The sequence below is a fragment of the Calliphora vicina genome, chromosome 4, assembly GCF_958450345.1.
Source record: "Calliphora vicina chromosome 4, idCalVici1.1, whole genome shotgun sequence".
NCBI lineage: Eukaryota > Metazoa > Arthropoda > Insecta > Diptera > Calliphoridae > Calliphora > Calliphora vicina.
This window is the reverse complement of record NC_088783.1, coordinates 116,991,678-117,014,365: the sequence shown is the minus strand read 5'-3', so window position 1 is coordinate 117,014,365 and position 22,688 is coordinate 116,991,678. Positions and strand designations below refer to the sequence as shown.

Genomic DNA, 22,688 nt, shown 5'->3' with positions numbered 1-22,688 from the left:
AATTTTTTTTTTTCGATTATTTTAAATTTTTTTTTTTTAATTTAAAATTTTCTTTTTGTAGGTCCATCTTACTATTTATATACGTCGTTGCAAATGTCTTTGAAATATCTATCATTAGATATCCATATTGTCTATGTTAATGTCTTAGTAAAATAGGTCAAAAATCGAGGTTGTCCTGGTTTTTTCCTCATATCTCAGCCATTTGTGGACCGATTTTGCTGATTTTAAATAGCAAACTTCTCGAAAGCATGTCTTCAGAAAATTTCAGAAAATTTATTTCAACAGCCAGACAGACGGACATGGCTTAATCGACTCCGCTATCTATAAGGATCCAGAATATATATACTTTATAGGATCGGAAATGAAAAATGTAGAAATTACAAACGGAATCACAAACTTATATATACCCTTCTCACGAAAGTGAAGGGTATAAAAACAAAATTTCCATACAAAAATCGTTTTATAAATTTGTAATGTATTTACAAGATTGATTAATAAGTTTTTCTTAAATATTACACTTACACACCTAGATATATTTTGCACTCAAAAACTGTACTCGATATTTATAAAATAATAACGGCAATTTAATCAGATAGTAAACAATTCTTACAATACATTTAAAAAAAAAAATAACACAACCTGTTGCTCCGACACACTTGTTGCAACTGATTTCAGTTTCTCAGAAATTTCCAGATTTGCAACAAAAAATGGCGAAACAATTGTTTTTGATTTCCACAAAAAACAAATTCTGCGACAGAAAACCTCTTCAAACAGTCACCTCACACGAACACATGTAAACCTTACCTGACTGACCATTTGACTTTTCCCTGCTTCACCATGACTGACAAACATCCCGTGTAAAAAAGATTGGGTGTTTGAAAGGTCTGATTGTCAAACTGGAAAATCCGTGCGGTTTCTGCGCTGCCGCAATTCTGTGTTCCAGTCGTGGAAATTTAGAAAAACAAATGCAAAATACAACTCTGTACGAGGCGTAGTTTAAATTGGCAACACTGGCTAAAGAAATTGTAGATGACAAATAATATGATGAGAGAGATAGACAGTGTGATAACTTGTCTTCCTCTTCTCTGTGTGTACATTTTTTCGGAAAATAATTTTCTGAACTAAAAAAAGATTTCAGTCTGTCTTTAAAATTATTTCTTTTTATTAAATTTAAAAATATTAAAATAATAATATTCAAGTGTTTTTGTGTTTTTAATAAAATCATTTCAATTTGTTACTTGCCAGGGTGGAAAAATAAGACAAACAAGAAAATTTGCAACTTATTTTTTTTTAACTAATAAAATTGTAAATATCTTTTAAAATAATTAAAAGAACTCAAATATTTTGTTATGTTTTAAAAGGTTTTGTAGCGACAATTAAGTTAAATATAAATTTTCTTCTGAATTCCTTTTTCATTACAATTTTTTCTTTATATTAGACCTACCATGGAGATTATTGGAAATCGTGGCCGGTATTTATTCTAGCGGAAGGATTTTTATAACTGGTATATCACGAAAAGCTAACTTTATCATAATTCAAGTGCCTTCTTCCCTGCAACTGATTGGAATTGTTTATTTTAGCAAAATCATTTAAAATTTGTTTGGAAAAGCGGTATTTTGATCTGTTAGTCAAGGAATCCAAAGCTTTTTTGTTTTGGAATCAACTTGAAACTTAATTTGTTTAACGTAACCAAACTTTACAATGTAATCCTTCCCTTAATAGCCGGATTTTGAGCTATTCCTAAAAGTAACTCGATATTTAAGTGCCTGTTTTACCCTACAAGTTATTGGATTTGTTAATTTTAGCAAAATCATTTAATATTTGTTTAGAAAATCGGTATTTTGATATGTCTGTCAAAGAACGCTTTTTTATAAATCCGGCTATTTTTCTTCCCTTAATAGCCGGATTTTGAGCTATTTCTTAATATAACTCGATATTTAAGTGCCTTTTTACCCTACAAACGTTTGGATTTGGTAATTTTAGCAATATCGTTTAAAATTTGTTAGAAAATCGGTTGATTGCTCTGTCTATCGAAGAATTTAAAGACATTTTGTCTTGGAATCAATTTGAAACTAATTTTTTTTAGATAATTCTTTATATTTTCTTCAATTTCTTTAATTTTGTATTGCTTTTCTCTAAGAAAGTTTTAAACTAACTCCTCAGATTCAGTTGGCAGGTCCCGTCGGAAGGATTTTTAGATCTGGGATATATCTAAAAGCAAATTCCCACAATAAATTTTCTCTTGGTAGACAGGTTTCGCCTTGTTTTTCAAAATTTCTTCATTTCATCAACATTTTTCTTTTCATCAATTTTTTTTTCACCAAAAATTCATTTAATCTTACGTACATAATTTCTTTTAAACACATCTCACTTAATTAAACCCCATTTTTTAACATTTGCATAAATTTTCTCAACATCATTACAGTTCCAAATACAACTACATACTCTACTGGTACTACTAATAAACAGCCATACGATTTATCACCAAACAGCTTCTCATCTTTAAACAGAAATTGAAAACAACTCAAGAGCTTTCATACATATTTTAACCACCTAACACATCCTGCTTTAAAATAAACTTCAAATGGCAGCATCATAATTAAACGCCCACTTTTTATATGCAGTTTGTTTGTTCAAAAGAAAAACATAAACACATTGCCACTGTCCACACTGTTGCTTAACAGCATAAAATAAGCAACAGCAAAGTAGGGGACAACAAAACATATAAAGCCATTTAAAACATCATCAAACATAAAGAAATTAAGCCTCCAACATTTGTCATCCTCTCATAAATAAGATTGAATTGAACATAAAAACCAGGAAGGATTTCCAAATCACTAAATCAATGATTAATAAAGCTCTTAAAGGAATTGCTTAATTCATTTACACAAAATACAACAAAACATACAAAGCCAACAACCAAAGGTGTGATTTACATAAATCAAATTCTAACAACAGTAAAATCAGCCATAAAAAATCGATTGCACTGCCATATTTATAAAACATCACTGCTTTAAACTTTAGAATTCTTGCTTAAAAAAGCCATCACTTTTGGTGGCATAACGTAATTTAACTTTAAAACGCGCTTAATCACCAGCTTCATTAAAAAGTAAACACACATTTTTGCTGGTGTGTGTGTGTGTGCTGTCACTTTTGCTTACCACCACCATATTCCTCCTCATCCCAAAATCTCAAAATCCAACGTAGTCGTTTTTTTTTTTGTAAATCAAAATTCTTTATTATAAAAACTTTATTTTCCCTATATATATTTCCATATTACAAACGTGTTTGCAATCCGTTTGCAACCAAAAAACTCTTTCAAAATTCTACCCAATATTTTACCGTTACCACCCAAAATGGCAGATTTAATACGCCTGGGCAACGTGGATGTTGTCATACAGAAAGATAAACTTGGCTCACCCATCGGCGGTTCGGATGATGGTAATTTAGCTGCTTTTGCAGGCGGCGGTGGTATAAATAATTTTGTTGGTGGCATGTCAGCTGCTGGTGGCGGAGGCGGTGTAATTGGTGGAGCTGGCAGTGGTGGTGTTAATTTCGATATGGGTGATTTACAACAGGAATTGGATCAGGATGAATTTGATGGCATTAATATGTTAAATGGTAAGTGAGTTTTTTTTTATTTCTCATATTATTTAATTTATTAAGGAAAATATTGCAAACATATAATTAAAGAAAGAAAATCTTTTGGTTTGTTTTTGAAAACTCTATAAAAATGTTTTTTTTTTTTTTTAATTTATTATAACACAAATATAATGAAATATAAATTGTTATAATGTATTATAATTTATTTTAAATTTGGTATAATGTATTATAATATATTATAACCGTGATATAATTTATTACAACACATTATAATTCTATTATAATGCATTATAAAACATTGAAATTCAATTGTAATGAGTTATACTACATTATAATTCAGTCATAATGAATTATAACCCATTATAATTCTATTATAATGAATTATGAGACATTATAATTCGGTTATAATGGATTATAACTCATTATATTTCAACTATAATAGATTATAACACATTATAATCATATTATAATGAATTATAAAACATTATAACTAATTATAATTCAATTATAATGGATTATAACTCATTATATTTCAATTATTATGGATTAGAACACATATATTGAATTATAATAGATTATAATTCTATTATAATGCATTATAAAACATTATCATTCAATTATATTGAATTATACAACATTATAATTCAGTTATAATGAGTTATAACCCATTATAATTCTATTATAATGAATTCTTAGACATTATAATTCGATTATAATGGATTGTAACACATTATAATTTTAATATAATGAATTATAACACATTATAAGGAATTATAACTCATCATAATTCAATTATATTGAGTTATAACATATTATAATACTAATATAATGAATTATAACACATTATATTTCAATTATAATGGATTATAAAATATTATAATTCAATTATAATGAATTATAACAAATCATAATTATGTTATAATCAATTATAGCACATTATATTTAATTATAATGAATTATAACACATTTTAATCCACTTATAATGGATTATAATTGGGTATACCACTTTATTTTTCAATTATAATAGAGTATAACACATTATAATTCCATTATAATGGATTATAACACATTATAATTCAATTATAATGGATTATAACACTTTATAAATCTATTATAATGAATTATAACACATTATAACTCAATTATAATGGATTATAACACTTTATAATTCTATTATAATGAATTGTAACACATTATAATTCTATTATATTGAATTATAACACATTATAATTTAATTATAATAGAGTATAAAGCATTATAATTCAAATATATAGTTTATGACATATTATAATTTAACTATAATAGAGTATAACACATTATAATTCAATTATAATGATTTATAACACATAATAATTCAATTATAATGGATTATAACACATTATAATTCTATTATAATGAATTATAACACATTGTAATTCAATTATAATGGATTATAACACATTGTAATTCAATTATAACACATTATAATTCAATTATAACACATTATAATTCAATTATAACACATTATAATTCAATTATAATGGATTATAACACATTATAATTTAATTATAATGGATTATAACACATTATAATTCTTTTATAATGGATTATAACACTTTATTATTCTATTATAATGAATTATAACACATTATAATTCAATTATAATGGATTATAACTCATTATAATTCTATTATAATGGATTATAACACATTATAATTCTATTATAATGAATTATAACACATTATAATTCTATTATAATGGATTATAACACATTATAATTCAATTATAATGGATTATAACACATTATAATTCAATTATAATGGATTATAACACATTATATATCAATTATAATGGATTAACACATTATAATTCTATTATAATGAATTATAACACATTATAATTCTATTATAATGAATTATAACACTTTATTATTCTATTATACTGGATTATAACACATTATAATTCTATTATAACTCATTATAATGCATTATAACACATTATAATTTAATTATAATATAGTATAAAGCATTATAATTCAATTATAATGGATTATAACATATTATAATTTAACTATAATAGAGTATAACACATTATAATTCAATTATAATGATTTATAACAAATTATAATTCAATTATAATGGATTATAACACTTTATAATTCTATTGTAATGAATTACAACACATTATAATTCAATTATAATAGATTATAACATATTATAATTCTATTATAATGAATAATAACACATTATAATTCTATTATAATGAATAATAAAACATTATAATTCAATTATAATGGATTATAACACATTATAATTCATTTATAATGGATTATAACACATTATAATTCAATTATAATGGATTATAACACATTATAATTCTATTATAATGAATTATAACACATTATAATTCAATTATAATGGATTATAACACATTATAATTCAATTATAATGAATTATAACCCATTATAATTCATTTATAATGGATTATAACACATTATAATTCAATTATAATGGATTATAACACATTATAATTTGATTATACTGAATTTTATAATGTGTTATATTATAATGAATGATAACATATTATATTTCAGATAAAAATCTCTATTTAAATTTATAAATGTTTCAATTGCTTTACAATTTAAAGCCGTGTCAATTCCCTTTAAAGGTTGAAAAACCTCAGTTTTATATTTTGTTTTATTTTATTTGTTTCATTTTACTTATTGTTCTATTTACAAAAAAATGAAGTATATTTATGCAAACAAAAAACTATATATGACAATGTATGCAAAATAATGCCGCAGCTAAATAATACCAAAAAAATAAAAAAAAAGAACCTAGTACTCGCACCCGTAAGGTAAATTGTGTGACTCATTTGGTCTTACATATAAATATTCTGTGGCACAGTAGCTAAAGAAACGCAAACAAACAATCAAAATGAAACAATCAAAAAAAAAAAAACGAAACATAAACCAAGAAAATAAATTTATATTTGCTGGGCTTTAAAACAAACTATATATACACAGACACAGCACTTAACACAAAAAACATCTAAAGACAGACAACTAAATATACGGAAAGACAGACGTAATAATTTTAAATGACTAGAAAGGAAACAAAGTGTAGAAAGAAACTGACGTACTGCAAACGAAATTAAAACACAATAAAAAAAATAAATTCGTAGAGCCCATATACGCCGCCGCCACAGTCATAGGAGTACATTAGGAATAGGGTAAATTAAAAAGAAAAGAATTCCATTAACTACGAGTAGTTTCAAAATAAATATTTTTGGAGCCATAACGAATATTAAGGCTGCTAAAATAATTGTTTTAAATTATAAAAAAATGTCTGGTATCAACTTAGTTTTGATAACTAGTGGATGTACTGTAGGGTATTAAGAAAAATATCCCCAGCCAAGCAGTAGCTAAAGTTTATGTGTTTGTCATTTCAAAACGAGTCACAAAAAAAAACATTTAAATTAACATTAAGTATGGAAACAAATCTTTAAAATTTTTTTTATAATGCCGGATAAAAAAATGAATCTGTTGAAAGCTTTTCAGAGTTCCTCATATACAGGTTTTTTTTTTATTATTTGTATCTTCAAACACACAAGTAATTGTAATAGAAAATCATACAGCTAAAATTAAATGTTTTCGATTAAAACCATCTGAAAGCTTACAAAAAAAAGTAGTTTAATAAACTTATGTTGGATTTTAAACTTTAATAAGTCCTGTTTAGCTAATGAAAAATATTTAAAATATCCTGTTCAGTTAGTTTAAACTATAGTTTATAAAATATCAATAATAATTTTCAATGTCTAAGGTATTTTATTAGTCATTTGATTTTGCTTCTTTATAAGAGTGGAATTTATTAAATATTTAATGATTTTGTTGCTAATACAATTAGTCACTCTACTAACCAGATGTATGAGCTATTAATGAAATAACACTTTGTTAGCTAATGAAATAGAAATAGATATGATTTTAAAATTAAAAAAAAACACTTTATAATGACCTTTAATAAAATTAATAATTTTGTAAGTCATATACATTTTTATAATAAATTATAACAATGTCATACAAGGGATTATAACAGTATTATAATATATAATATAGGTGATATAATTCATTATAATGTTTTATAACAGTATTATAATGCATTTAACAGTTTTAATTAATTATAATCCATTATAATGTGCTATAATCCATCATAATTGAATTATAATGTTTTATAATCTGTTATAATAGAATTATGATGTGTTATAATTCATTATAATATAATTATAATGTGTTATAATTCATTATAATAGAATTATAATATGCTATAATCCATTATAATTGATCAATATTATGTTATAATCCATTATAATAAAATTATTATGTGCTATAATCCATTATAATGTGCTATAATCCATTATGATTGAATTATAATGTGTGATAATCCATTATAATAGAATTATAATGTATTATAATCCATTTTAATTGAAATATAATGTGTTATAATTCATTATAATATAATTATAATGTGGTATAATCCATTATAATTCAATTATAATGTGCTATAATCCATTATAATATATTATAATCCATTATAATTGAAATATAATGTGTTATTATTCATTATAATTGAATTATAATGTGTTATAATTTTTTATAATTGAATTATAATGTGTTATAATCTATTATAATTGATATATTATGTGTTATAATCCATTATAATATAATTATTATGTGTTATAATCCATTATAATAGAATTATAATGTATTATAATCAATTTTAATTGAAATATAATGTGTTATAATTCATTATAATATAATTATAATGTGCTATAATCTATTATAATTAAATTATAATGTGGTATAATCCATTATAATTGAATTATAATGTGCTATTATCGATTATAATTGAAATATAATGTATTATAATCCATTATAATAGAATTATAATGTGCTATAATCCATTATAATTGAATTATAATGTGCTATAATCCATCACAATTGAATTATAATGTGGTATAATCCATTATAATTGAATTATAATGTGCTATAATCCATTATGATTGAATTATAATGTGTTATAATCCATTATAATATATTATAATTCATTATAATTGAAATATAATGTGCTATAATCCATCATAATTGAATTATAATGTGCTATAATCCATTATAATAAAATTATAATGTGTTATAATCCATTATAATTGAATTACAATGTGTTATAATCCATTATAATTGAATTATAATGTGTTATAATCTATTATAATTGATGTATTATGTGTTATAATCCATTATAATAGAATTATTATGTGTTATAATCCATTGTAATAGAATTATAATGTGTTATAATTCATTATAATAGAATTATAATGCTATAATCTATTATAATTGATCTATATTGTGTTATAATCCATTATAATAAAATTGTGATGTGCTATAATCTATTATAATTGAATAATAATGTGCTATAATCCATCATAATTGAATTATAATGTGCTATAATCAATTATAATTGAATTATAATGTGCTATAATCCATTATGATTGAATTATAATGTGTTATGATCCATTATAATATGTTATAATCCATTATAATTGAAATATAATGTGTTATAATCCATTATAATTGAATTATAATGTGTTATAATTCATTATAATTGAATTATAATGTGTTATAATCTATTATAATTGATTTATTATGTGTTATAATCAATTATAATAGAATTATTATGTGTTATAATCCATTATAATAGAATTATAATGTGTTCTAATTCATTATAATAGAATTATAATGTGCTATAATCTATTATAATTGATCTATATTGTGGTATAATTCATAAGAATGGAATTATAATGTGCTATAATCCATTATAATTGAATTATAGTGTGCTATAATCCATTATAATCGAATTATAATGTGTTATAATCCACTATTATTGAATTATAATGTGCTATAATCCATTATGATTAAATTATTATGTGTTATAATCCATTATAATATATTATAATCCATTATAATTGAAATATAATGTGTTATAATCCATTAAAATTGAATTATAATATATTATAATCCATTATAATATATTATAATCCATTATAATATATTATAATCCATTATAATTGAAATATATTGTGTTGTAATCCATTATAATGTGTTATAATCCATTATAATTGAATTATAATGTGTTATAGTACATTATAATTGCATTATAGTGTGTTATAATACATTATAATAGAATTATAATGTGTTATAATTCATTATAATAGAATTATACTGTGTTATAATACATTATAATTGAATTATAATGTATAATTCGTTATAATGGAATTATAATGTTGTATAATCCATTATAATTGAATTATAATGTGTTATAATCCATTATAATAAATTATAATGTGTTATAACTTCTTTATAATTCATTACAATTCCTTTATAATGGATTATAATACAATTATAATGTGTTTAAATAAGCTTTCTAAAACATCATTAATGAACAATTTAATATTTAGAAGAAAATGTTTCCCATATTTTAACTACAATCTCAGTTTTACATATATCCATTTATTCCTCCATTTCTTTATTGGTTTATGTCTCAACTTAATTAACCTAATTCTTAGGCTTTGACAATTCTCTAAATAGTATTTTTTTTATAACAAAAAAAAACAAATTTTGTTTATTTTCATTGTTATGCTATAAAATAGTGCGTGATATTTTTTAATATAAAGTTCATTAAACACAATAATTTCAATAATAAAAACCGAAAAAAAAATCATTAAAAAATGATAAAAATGTTTTTAACTATAAAGCCAGCCAGCCAAAGAACAGCCATCTGAGTGCAAATAAAGCGACGACAAACTGATGACGACCCCAAAGTCAAGTCAGACACAAACACATTTATTTTGTAAGACAGTCACCATTAAATGAACATCATCATCATCATGAGAATGATGAAAATAATGACAAACTAACAACCAAATTGTATAAAATACAATAAGTTGCTGCAATGAATTTTATTAAAATAAGAAAAACCGAATTGAACAAAGACAATGATGACAAGACCAGATTGTTAGTCAGCTAGCTAGGCAGCCAAGTAGTCTGTCATATAAGTCAGTTGGTCATCATCATTATCGAGTTTTATTATATATTTTTTTTATTCTTCTTACTCTATAGCACCAACAAGTGTTAAGGATGATGTTGTTGCTGTTGTTCTTATGAATTTATAAGTTTCAGATTTGTTTGAAAAGCAGCAATATATATTTATTTTTTTTTATGGTTGTTTATTATTGACAGTTTGTTGTATAAAATGCATTATTTAAATTTTTTTCCTTGGTTTATTATTATGTACATTATTTAATAATATTTTTATTACTGTCTCTTATCAGTATGTTGTATGAAGAAGCATCTTTGTGTGGCAAAAGAAAAATAATAATAAAAACTGTAGAAAAAATAACCACAATGAATTTTAAATGCAGAGTTAAGGAGAAAACTGAGTAAAACACAGGGCTTCAAAAGAATTGTGGAACGAGGGAGATTGTAATGCAGTATAATGTTGTTGTAATATATTATAATGCTGTTATAATGGATTAATATTTATTATAATGCTGTTATAATGGATTATAATACATTATAATGTTGTTATAATGGATTATAATACATTATAATGCATTTATAATGGATTATACTACATTATAATGTTGTTATAATGGATTTAATAAATTATAATGCTGTTTTAATAGAATATAATACATTATAATGGATTATAATTCATTATAATGCTCTTATAATGGATTATACTACATTATAATGCTGTTATAAAGGATTATAATTCTGTTATAATGGATTATAATTTATTATAATGCTATTACAATGAATTATACTACATTATAATGGATTATAATACGTTATAATGGATTATAATACATTATAATGCTGCTATAATCGATTATAATTTATTATAATGCTGTTACAAGGGATTATACTATATTATAATGCTGTTATATTGGATTACAATACATTATAATGCAGTTATAGTGGATTATAATTTTTTATAATGGATTATAATACTGTTATAATCGATTATAATACATTATAATGCTCTTATAATGGATTATAATACATTATAATACATTATAATGCTGTTATAATGGTTTATAATTTATTATAATGCTGTTACAATGGTTTATAGTACATTATAATGAATTTAATATGTTATAATGGATTATCTTACATTATAATGCTGTTATAATGGATTATTCTAAATTATAATGCTGTTATAATGGATTATAATGATGTTTTAATGGAATATAATTTATTATAATGGATTATAATTAATTATAATGATGTTATAATGGATTATAATACATTATAATGCTGTTATAGTGGATTATAATACTCTATAATGCAGTTATAAGGGTTTATAATACTTTATAATGCTGTTATAATTTGTATTCCGTTCCCCTGTGTACTAATCGTTACTAATATGTTTATAATTTTGTGTGTTAATTTCAAATCTTTTTTGAAAACCGCACACACACTTTATTAAAGATGCAATAATTGTTGTTATTGGGCACAAAAAGAATACTATAGATTTGAGAGTTCACAGCTGCAAATTATATAATAATTTAAAGAATTAAATAGCAAACAAACAAAAAATACACAAAATTGATTATAAAATAAATGTTGATAAAAGCAACAACAATAACAATAGCCAGTTAAAAATGCAATTGAAATTCATAACAAGCCCACAAAAATAAACACACAAGTTGAAATTAAATAAACAAAAGACACGGCACTTTTTATTTTTTTTTTATTTTAAGAAGGAAGTTAAAACCAAATTTAGCAAAAATTTATAAAAAAAAAATTAACAAAAGCAATTGAAAAATTAACAATCAATAAAACAAAAATGTTTATTTCTTTTATGTGTCACTTTTATTACAAGTTTAATTGAAAGCAACAACAAATAAAAACACCGTTGTAGAAATTTTTAACAAAAGCCAAGAAGAGAGCTCAAGATTAATTACAATATAAATGTAAACATTATAAATTTCATATTTTTGAAACTGTTTTTACTGCATTTGTGGTAGAGTAGTTTAACGTTTTTATTGTGGCTATGCGAAACTACTACCTCTTTGTAAAGTACTGTTATTACCCTGACATTTTGTTTACTCTTTTTTTTACACTCTGGCCCTACTACCTCCCTCCTTCCCTCTATAATAACTGTGTTGGTTGGTGTTTGTAGCACGTGCTGTATTCGGTAAAAGTTTTTGTTGTTAACTTTCAATATTACCTTTATTATATGAGTTATGAGAAGAAGCTTTTGGCTGGTTTTGTTTTTGTTACCACTTTGACAATTTTTTGTTGTTGTTATTGTTTAGCAAACAAAAAATATGAAACAGAAAATTGGTCAAGAGGAAATTAGGCGTCAGTTATTAATTTGTTGTAGGAGTTGTTTGATTTGAATTTTTTTTTGTTGGTTTGTTTGCTATTTACCAAAGATTGTGAAATCATGGTTAAGGTTAAATTACTTTTATTTTAATTTGTTTGTTGTGTAGTAGTTAGTTTGTAATATGAAATTGTGTAATGAAATCATGTTACTAACAATTAAAGTAGAGCATATAAGGGATAGGGTATGGATTATAGTACATTATAATGCTGTTATAATGGATTATAATACATTATAATGCACTATAATGCTGTTATAATGGTTTATAATACATTATAATGCTGTTATAATGGATTATAATATATTATAATGCTGTTATAATGGTTTATAATACATTATAATGTATTATAAAAAAATATGATGCTATTATAATGGATTATAATACATTATATTTCTGTTATAATTGATTATAATACATTTTAATGCTGTTATAATGGATAATAATACAGTATAATGCTATTATAATGAATTATAATACATTATAATGCTATATAATGTATTATAATACATTATAATGTAGTTATAATGGATTTTAAAACATTATAATGCTGTTATAATGGATTATAATACGATATAATCCTGTTATAATGAATAATAATGCTGTTATAATGGATTATAATTCATTATATTCCTGTTATAATTGATTATAATAAATTATAATGGATTATAATACATTATAATGGATTATAATACATTATAATGGATTATAATACATTATAATGTAGTTATAATGGATTTCGATACATTATAATGCTGTTATAATGGATTTTAATACATTATACTGCTGTTATAATGGATTATAATACATTATAATGCTGCTATAATGGATTGTAATACATTATAAGGCTTTTATAATGGATTATAATGCTGTAATAATGGATTATAATACATTATAATGCTGTTATAATACATTATAATGCTGTTATAATGGATTATAATACATTATAATGCTGTTATAATGGATTATAATACATTATAATGCTGTTATAATGGATTATAATACATTATAATGCTGTTATAATGAATTTTAATGCATTATAATGCTGTTATAGTGGATTATAATACATTATAATGCTGTTATAATGGGTTATAATAATTATAATGGATTATAATACATTATAATGTAGTTATAATGGATTTCGATACATTATAATGCTGTTATAATGGATTTTAATACATTATACTGCTGTTATAATGGATTATAATACATTATAATGCTGCTATAATGGATTATAATACATTATAATGCTGTTATAATGAATTTTAATGCTTTATAATGCTGTTATAGTGCATTATAATACATTATAATGCTGTTATAATGGGTTATAATACATTATAATTGATTATAATATATTATAATGCTATTATAATGAATTATAATACATTATAATACCTTTGTAATGGATTATAATACATTATTACGCTAGTATAAAGGAATTAAAATCATTATAATGCTGTTATTATGGATTATAATTATGTTATAATTTATTATAACATGGATTATAATACATTATAATATTTTTATAATTTCTTTTTTTTCATATAACTTTATCAACAAAAAATATTTATTATACGACTTTTATGTTCCCTATGTTATTGTTTCCTAGTACAATAAATTTATTAAATTATAAGTAATTTGTGATTTCCTTAGAAAATGTTTCTTCCATAGAGTTCTTGCATTTATTTGTTTTTCTCTCTCACTCTGCTTTGTATCTGTAAAAGCAACCCATCCCATTTTAATTTATTTAAAATTCAATTTAAAACGAAAAAACAATGTACTTGTTTATTATAGTTCCTAGAAAAACCAAAAATAAATTTCAATTTATAATTAAATTTGAAATAAATATGTATGTGACCTGATGGTCAATAATTTAAAGCTGCCACAATTGTTTAGAAATAAACCAAATTTTTAATGGTACTTTATATTGATTGTTTAGATTACTAGCAATGTTTAAACAATAACAATGAAATAAATATATAAACAATATAATTTTCAACACATTAAAGAAGTTGGTAAGGGGAGGGCTACATATAAGATAAGGAGACAGACAGATACACACACAGGGTCATTAACTTCCATAAATAAAATAAAAATTAAATGATTTACATGCCACCACATTCATTAATTCAATTTTAAGGAAATTATTTATAAGTTTTTTTGTTTCAATATTTCTTAAAACATTGAAATAATTTTAATTTATTATTGTATTAATTGTTTTATGAGCTTTTGTTTTAATTTAATGAAAGTTTTATATTTGTTTTTCTTTTTAATTCAATTTTAAATGTCATTTATTAATGACAATTAACTCTTTTTTTTTGTAATTATTGCCACCTGATTAGTAATACATATGAGTAATTAACATCACCGCTATAACAAATACACATCAGTCAGTCAATCACTCAATTTTTCATTCATTTATTTGCTCAGAGATGTTTTAACGTTTTATTGGAAATAGCAACAAGAAATATTTATTTATACAGATTTATTATTATGCATTCTGTAGACATGATGACTACTGCTGGACTACCAAGTACTTTTTTTCATTGCAAAAATGTAAGCAAATACGTTTTTTGTTAAATATTATTGCTATTGTTTTAGGTTTTTGTAAATATATCACTAGACGCCGCCAGTCACATTTCCAACAAGGATTTTATTGTTAAAAAACAAAGGAAAAATAACAAATAACACCACATATCTGAAGACAAATTAACATTTTCTAAGCAAGTTTCAAATAATTGCTAAAAATACATTTAATATTAATAATAATTAAGAAAAAATCAAGATATTTTGTGTAAAAATCTTAAATATTCCCTTTTAAGCAGTAAAAGTTGTTAAAATTATAGTTTTATATTAATAATTTTTGAAATATTTGAATATTTAGCTAAAAAAATCCTCATAGTTCTTTTTTACCTTTAAAAATCGTTAAAATTTGCAATAAATCGCTAAATATGGTCACAGTTTGAGTTGCCATTTAAAAGGTAAACAAAGGGTTGGCAATTCCAAAAAGGAAAAATACACAACTCTACGAACTAAAGAAAATTCTCATTATTTTTAATAATTTAAAGACTAAATTTAATAAAATATATAATTTTCTTTATAGTTTTTCTGTTAATTACAATGTTTTAAACAATTTGTACAAAAAATACAATGAACAAATGCCTTTATTTATTTAGCCCTTAAATGTAAACAAAGGCGAAATGCAATGTAAGCGGCAGGCGGCAAAACTACAGTAATATTCTTTTGATTTTGTTAATAATCCAATGTTTCGGAAAATTTTAATTTAAATCAAAATTTAGTGGCTTTAACTTGAAAAAAAAAACAAGTTACTGCATATAATTTTCAGTTTATTTTGATTTTCAAAGTGTGTCACTTTCGGGATTGTACGAGAAAATTTAAATTATGACAATAGCTAGTATTTTAATATTTTTTAAATGGTAATAGGTCCTATAACTAAAAAACGTTACTGTCACATTCGGGATAGTAAGATAAGCATAAATCAATATCATGAAAATAGCTGATACGTTAATAAATTTGTTTGTAATGTAATAGCTCCCTTAATTATATGCCTACAAATGTTTAAATGTTTGGCTGTTCTCTTAGGTTAGGTTAGGACGTGAAAATATGTCACGTTACCAATATCGCATGACAAATCATACTAAAGGTTGTAAAACAAACCTACATAATTCCATTTTTAATTAACCAAATTTTTAATAAATTATGATTTTTCGTCGAAAACGAGTTCTATTTTTTTTTGTCACGTTCTAGATACCACATTTATTGCTAATATATTGCAAACAACTAACTAAACATAGTGATACAAATATAATATCAAAGGCTCACGAATGTCACGTTCGGGACTGTGAAAATTTGCATGTTTAGCCTTGAAAACTATCTTTTGCACAAAACATAGTGCTGCAAATATGCTATCGAAAAATGTAAATAATTTTTTGTTTAGATTTCTTAAGAATGTCACGTTTGTGACTGTGGAAATTTCCACATTTGACTTAAGCCTAAAATGTTCATGTTGAATTTGTGCAGTTTTCGCCATGAGTGGCAAGGGTATATATAAGTTTGTCATTCCGTTTGTAATTTCTACATTTTTCATTTGCGACCCCACAAAGTATATATATTCTGGATCGTTATAGATAGCGAACGGCTCGGTTGCTATTTAAAATCGACAAAATCGGCCCACAAATGGCTGAGATATAAAGAAAAAACCGGGAAAACCTCGATTTTCGGCCTATTTTTTATCTATATCTGGATTACTAAGTCATTAATATAGACAATATGGATATCTAATGATAGATATTTTAATGTCCATTGCAACGATGTATATAAAGCTATAGTAAGTTGGACCTTCAATGGTTCAAAATCGGGAAAAATATTTTTTAATCCGAATTTTTTTTATCAAAAATTTTTTTTTTAAAAATTAAAAAAAAAATTGGAAAAAAGTTTTTTAAAAAAAAAATTTCGAAAAGAAAAAATTTCAATTTTTTTTTACCTAAAAATATTTAAAAAAATTATTTTTAAGTATAATTTGGTGAAGGGTATCTAAGATTCGGAACAGCCGAATATAGCTCCCTTACTTGTTTTTAATTAAAAATGCTTAAAAAAATATTAATTTCAAATAATTCATTAATAATTTATGCTTTATTTCTAAACACTCCTTTAATGATAATTAAACTAATAAACAGTTAAAAAGAAATCTGTTTTTCTTAGAACTACAAAATTATTTAGCATTTTAACGTCATCATTACATTCCCACCACAATTAATTACAGCTTTGTTGTCCATTAACTGTCAGACAGTGCAACGAACGACCGACCGAACGAATGGTCGTTCCGTTTCGTTTTTAAGTTGCTTGCACTTTGTAAGGTTTAATATTATTTTCCATATGTAACAATATGTATGATTATTGCTATTATTATCAACATATTTTTCTACAAATGCTTAATGTTTTGTTTTTTATTATTATTTATAGTTTTTTTTTAAGCTTTTTTCTCTATATTTTCCACAAGATGCATCTTGTTTTGTGACTTTTTCTTCTTCTTCTTGATGTTATTTTTTATTAAATGTTTTTTTTTGTTTATTATTTTTCTTTTGCATTTCTTGTATTGTTATCTTTGTGTCTCATTGTTATTGTAATTATTATTGTAATAAATGTAATTGTTTTTTTGTTTTGTCTTGAAAACAAAGTTTTTTTCTACAAGTTAAAGGAAATTTACTCCCACTGCTTGCCTCTCCCTCTAAGAGGCTCTCTCTTTGTGATATAAAATTTATTTTAAACAACAGAGAGTATTTATATTATAAATACTCTCTGTTGTTTTATAGCGGTACTTTTTGTTGTTGTTTTAGTGACCCGATGTAAATAGTGATAACAAGGTTGCCGGATGGCTGGTTTTTCTGTGTGTGTGGTAGAAAACGAATTTCCCTGTTTTCTGGGAAATTAATGGAATTAATCCTAAATTTATGTATTTTTAATTAAATAAATGTTTAGAAAATTGTGAAAAAACTGAGAAAATAATTATGTTTACACAATTTTAGCATTTTCTTTTAAATTTTTCTTCAAGTTGTTTAAAATTATTTAAGAATAACAATTAATTTTCTACAATTTATGCAAATTTTTGTATTTTTTAGTGAAATTTAAATCAAAAATTGTAAATTTTAGCATTTTCTTTTAAATTTTTCTTCAAGTTGTTTAAAATTCTTTAAGAATAACAATTAATTTTCTACAATTTATGCAAATTGGAAATTTAATAGTATTTTACCGGGTTTTTTGTAAATTGTTTAAATGTTCATTTAAGTTGTGTACAAATCTTCAAGAATGACTATTAAGTTTGTGTTTTCTGCAACAACTCCTGCTCATTTTTGTATTTTTAATGGATGAATAAGGATTTATATGGTCACGGACACGACATTCGTATGCCTTTGAAGTGAAAAAAAATAAAGAAATCTCAAAGCAAAAAAACAATTTTATTTTGCACAGTTCCGAACGTGACATTCGTAAGAAATCTAAAAAAAATATTTACATTTGTTGGTAGCATAATTTTGATAGGTTTTGTCGATTAGTTGTTTCCAATATATTTGCAATGAACATGGTAAATACGTTTTCGGCTGGCTCTAGAAAAATGTAAAAATCAGCGAATTGGAACTGCTGCTTTTAGGGCCTAATTGTCTTAAATCTCGGCATCAGGTGATAGTTTTATATGGAAAATAAAAACGAAATATAAAAAATTTTAAACAAAATACCCTTACAATACCGAACGTGACAACTATGAAACTCTAAATATAATTTTTAGTAACTTGTTTTTAAGTTAAAGCTACTAAATTATATGGAAAACAAAAACAAAATATTAAAAATTCGAAACAAAATACCCTTACGATACCGAACGTGACAACTATGAAAATCTAAATATAATTTTTAGTATGATTATTATACACAGTAACTTGTTTTTAAGTTAAAGCTACAAAATTATATGGAAAACAAAAACAAAATATTGAAAATTTGAAACAAAGTACACTTACGATACCGAACGTGACAACTATGAAAATCTAAATATAATTTTTAGTAACTTGTTTTTAAGTTAAAGCTACTAAATTATATGAAAAACAAAAACAAAATATTAAAAATTCGAAACAAAATACACTTACGATACCAAACGTGACAACTATGAAAATTAAAATATAAATTTGTAGTATTTTTATTATGAATTAAAAATTGTTGGTCACTTTATTACAACGACCTTGTAAAACTGACAAAAAACGATGATTTAGATACATACTATTATACAAAATCAGAAATTTCTTTAGTATAATGTTATAAAAGAACATTTGTTTATGTGTAGCTTTCTGTGGAAATACCCATAAGAGGCCTTCCCCCAGAAATTTTATATTAAATCATACGATCCGGCATCCCTTACAATTTACCATATTCATAAACACGCTCTCTTTCTTTTTTTATCACCTACTTCTTCTGTTCTCTGTTTATAAATATTCGCTCTTTTCAAGTGTGTGTGTGTGAGAGAGAGAAACAAAACTAAATCGTTTTATTCATAACGTTTGTATTATTTATTTGTTGCATTTAAAATATAATTTCTATTTTATTAATAATAAAGTTGTGATTGCGCGCATACATAAAACACTCGTGAGTTGTGTTATAAAAATAAAACACGGTTTTTTCAATCTTTTATACATATAAAAAATATTTGAAAATAAATAAAAATAAAACGTGTTGAAGGAATAGAAAATTAAAAAAAAAAATTGAAGGAATTGATATAAATAAAGTAATAAAAAGAAAATATATTGAAGTAATTTAGAGATTTCTAAATAATTAGAAAAAAAAATTTAAAAAATTCCAAAAAAAAAAAAAAATGAAAAATTGAAAAATTTTAAAAAAATTCAAAAAAGTGTGAAAAAGTTTTAAAAAATTAAAAAAATATATTTTTGTGATATTTGACAATTAAAAAAAAAATTTAAATTAACATACAATTTTTAAAATTATGAAAACAATTTGCAAAACCAAAAAATTCCTTTAAAAAGAATTTAATAATTTAATTGAAAAAATAAAAAAACAAATCCTTAAATTCAAAAAGTTTTTAAAAATTCAAAAAAAAAATAATTAAGCAAGAATTTATGAAAACAATTTGCAAAACCAAAAATTCCTATAAAACCAATTTAAAAAAATTAATTACCTCTAAAAAAACAAGAGTTCTTGATCAATTTTGATTCAAAAATTAAAAAAAAAATTAATTAACCAACAAATTTTTTAAATTATGAAAATAATTTAATAAAAAAATTAAAAAATTTTTAAATTATGAAAATAATTTAATAAAAAATTCAAAAATAAATGAATTACCCCTTAAAAAACAAGTGTTTTTTGTACAATTAATTGCATAAATTGCTTTTTAATTGATTAACTAAATGAATTAAATGGCTATTTAATTGAAATACATAAACTATTGAAAATAAAAGTGTTTCTGGATTGTAATTTAAATGTTCTGGTTACAACAATTTACAATAAAATGCCTTTACATCGATTTAAATCGTTATCGAACACTTCGGAATGTTCAACTGTCTCATCGTCTTCCACATTATCCTATTTAATGGATACTAAAACAACAAATTCAACATCATCATCTTTAACATCATCATCGTCATCATCATGTCGTCGTAGCAGTAATAATAATAATAATATTAATCATCATTATAATAATAATAATAATAAAAATAATAACAGTAATAATGATGGCGGCGGCGGCGGTGGACGTCGTGTTAGCATTACTGATGATATTGGCGGCATGATCGTTGATTTCGATAATGTTGATGCAATTATCAATTATGTTATTAAAATGCAATACATTTGTAGTGAGTACAACATTTCCTTTTCTTCCTCTTTCATTTCATTACAATTGTTGTTTTTGTAATTACTAATGAGTTAGTGAGTGAGTACTTTTACTCTCAACATATTTCCTGTGTTTTGTTTGTTGTTGTTGTAGTTATTGTTGCTGGTTCAATCAACAAAACATGTTTATAACGGTTAATTGTGTGTTTTTGTAAGTTGCTGGTGTAGAAAACAACAATAACAACAACAAGGCAACCAACCATACAAATTAAAAACAATAGACCTTAATCGTGGTGTAGTGGTGACATGTTCATTATTAAACCTCCCTCCCGTATTAAAATTGTTGAATTAAATTTGTTTTAATAAAATGAAAGTGTAGCTCTGTAATAATGTTTAATAATTTCCATGATTTTTTTTTAATAAAATCGCTACATAAACCCTACTGGCAGCTTTGTTTATTAAAGGTAAACGATTTTGTTGTTGTTTTTTTTAACGGTAAATCTCTTGCTCTTGATTGATAAATTGTAAACATGGTTGTATTTATGAGAACATTGCCAATATGTTTCATTTATTATTGAAATTTCACTACTTTCATAAACGGCAAACAACAAAAGAATTAAAATAAAACATAAAACACCTGCCATAGCTGTAAGCTTTGTATTTTTATTTCAAAGAAACGCCAAAATTATGGTGTTTGTATTAATTCTTAAAGCCTTTTAAAGTTTTCTGCTGTTTACCATAATTAATAAAAGAATTTGTTCTTCACTTCCCTTTCATTTTTTTTTATAAAAAACTTTACGTTGCCCAAAACAATTTTGTTGTTTTATTTTATTGAACATTTCTAAACACACGAGACTTACGCATAGTTTTCGATTTTATTTCTTTATAATTTTTTTCTTGATACTTTTTTTTTTGGTAACAATTTTTTTTTTTGCAAAAATTTTAATAAATGGCATAGATTAGCAGCTGCGTATTGAAGATAAGGTTATTTTGTAAGGGTATTTAATCTTTAAATGATACAAATTGAAGGATATTTAACTGTTTTATTAAAGAAAGATTATCTTTAAGTTAAGTTTAATTAATAGTTTAATCATTTATATTGAATAAATACATTTTTATGATTTGGTACTTTTTTTTTTTATACTTTATGAAAAAAGTACTTTTTGCAAAAAGATATTTTTAGGCACAGTTGCTATAAAAATATTCAGTCTATTTGGGATTAAGTTTTTTTTGGGTTAGTTTAAACTAAAGGACTGACAAGATTAAACTTAGTTTCTCTAACTATGGAGTTTAAGCTATAGTTAAACAAGTAAGAGTGCAATATT

At 23.4% G+C, this 22,688-nt stretch overlaps 1 protein-coding gene across 4 annotated transcripts in view; it reads left to right on the top strand.

Moving 5' to 3' along the window:
- The first annotated feature begins 2,717 nt into the window (after positions 1-2,717).
- The window catches only part of vap (RAS p21 protein activator vap), a 118,697-nt gene continuing 98,726 nt past the window's right edge, over positions 2,718-22,688 (top strand). For 2 of the 4 annotated variants that reach the window (XM_065508263.1, XM_065508261.1), the window contains exon 1: positions 21,005-21,386. In XM_065508263.1, coding sequence (XP_065364335.1) covers positions 21,044-21,386 — 343 coding nt within the window. In that variant the 5' untranslated portion in view covers positions 21,005-21,043. Of the gene's footprint in view, positions 2,926-3,266; positions 3,622-21,004; positions 21,387-22,688 lie in introns of those variants that run through there. The other 2 variants (XM_065508264.1, XM_065508262.1) reach the window with 2 other exon arrangements.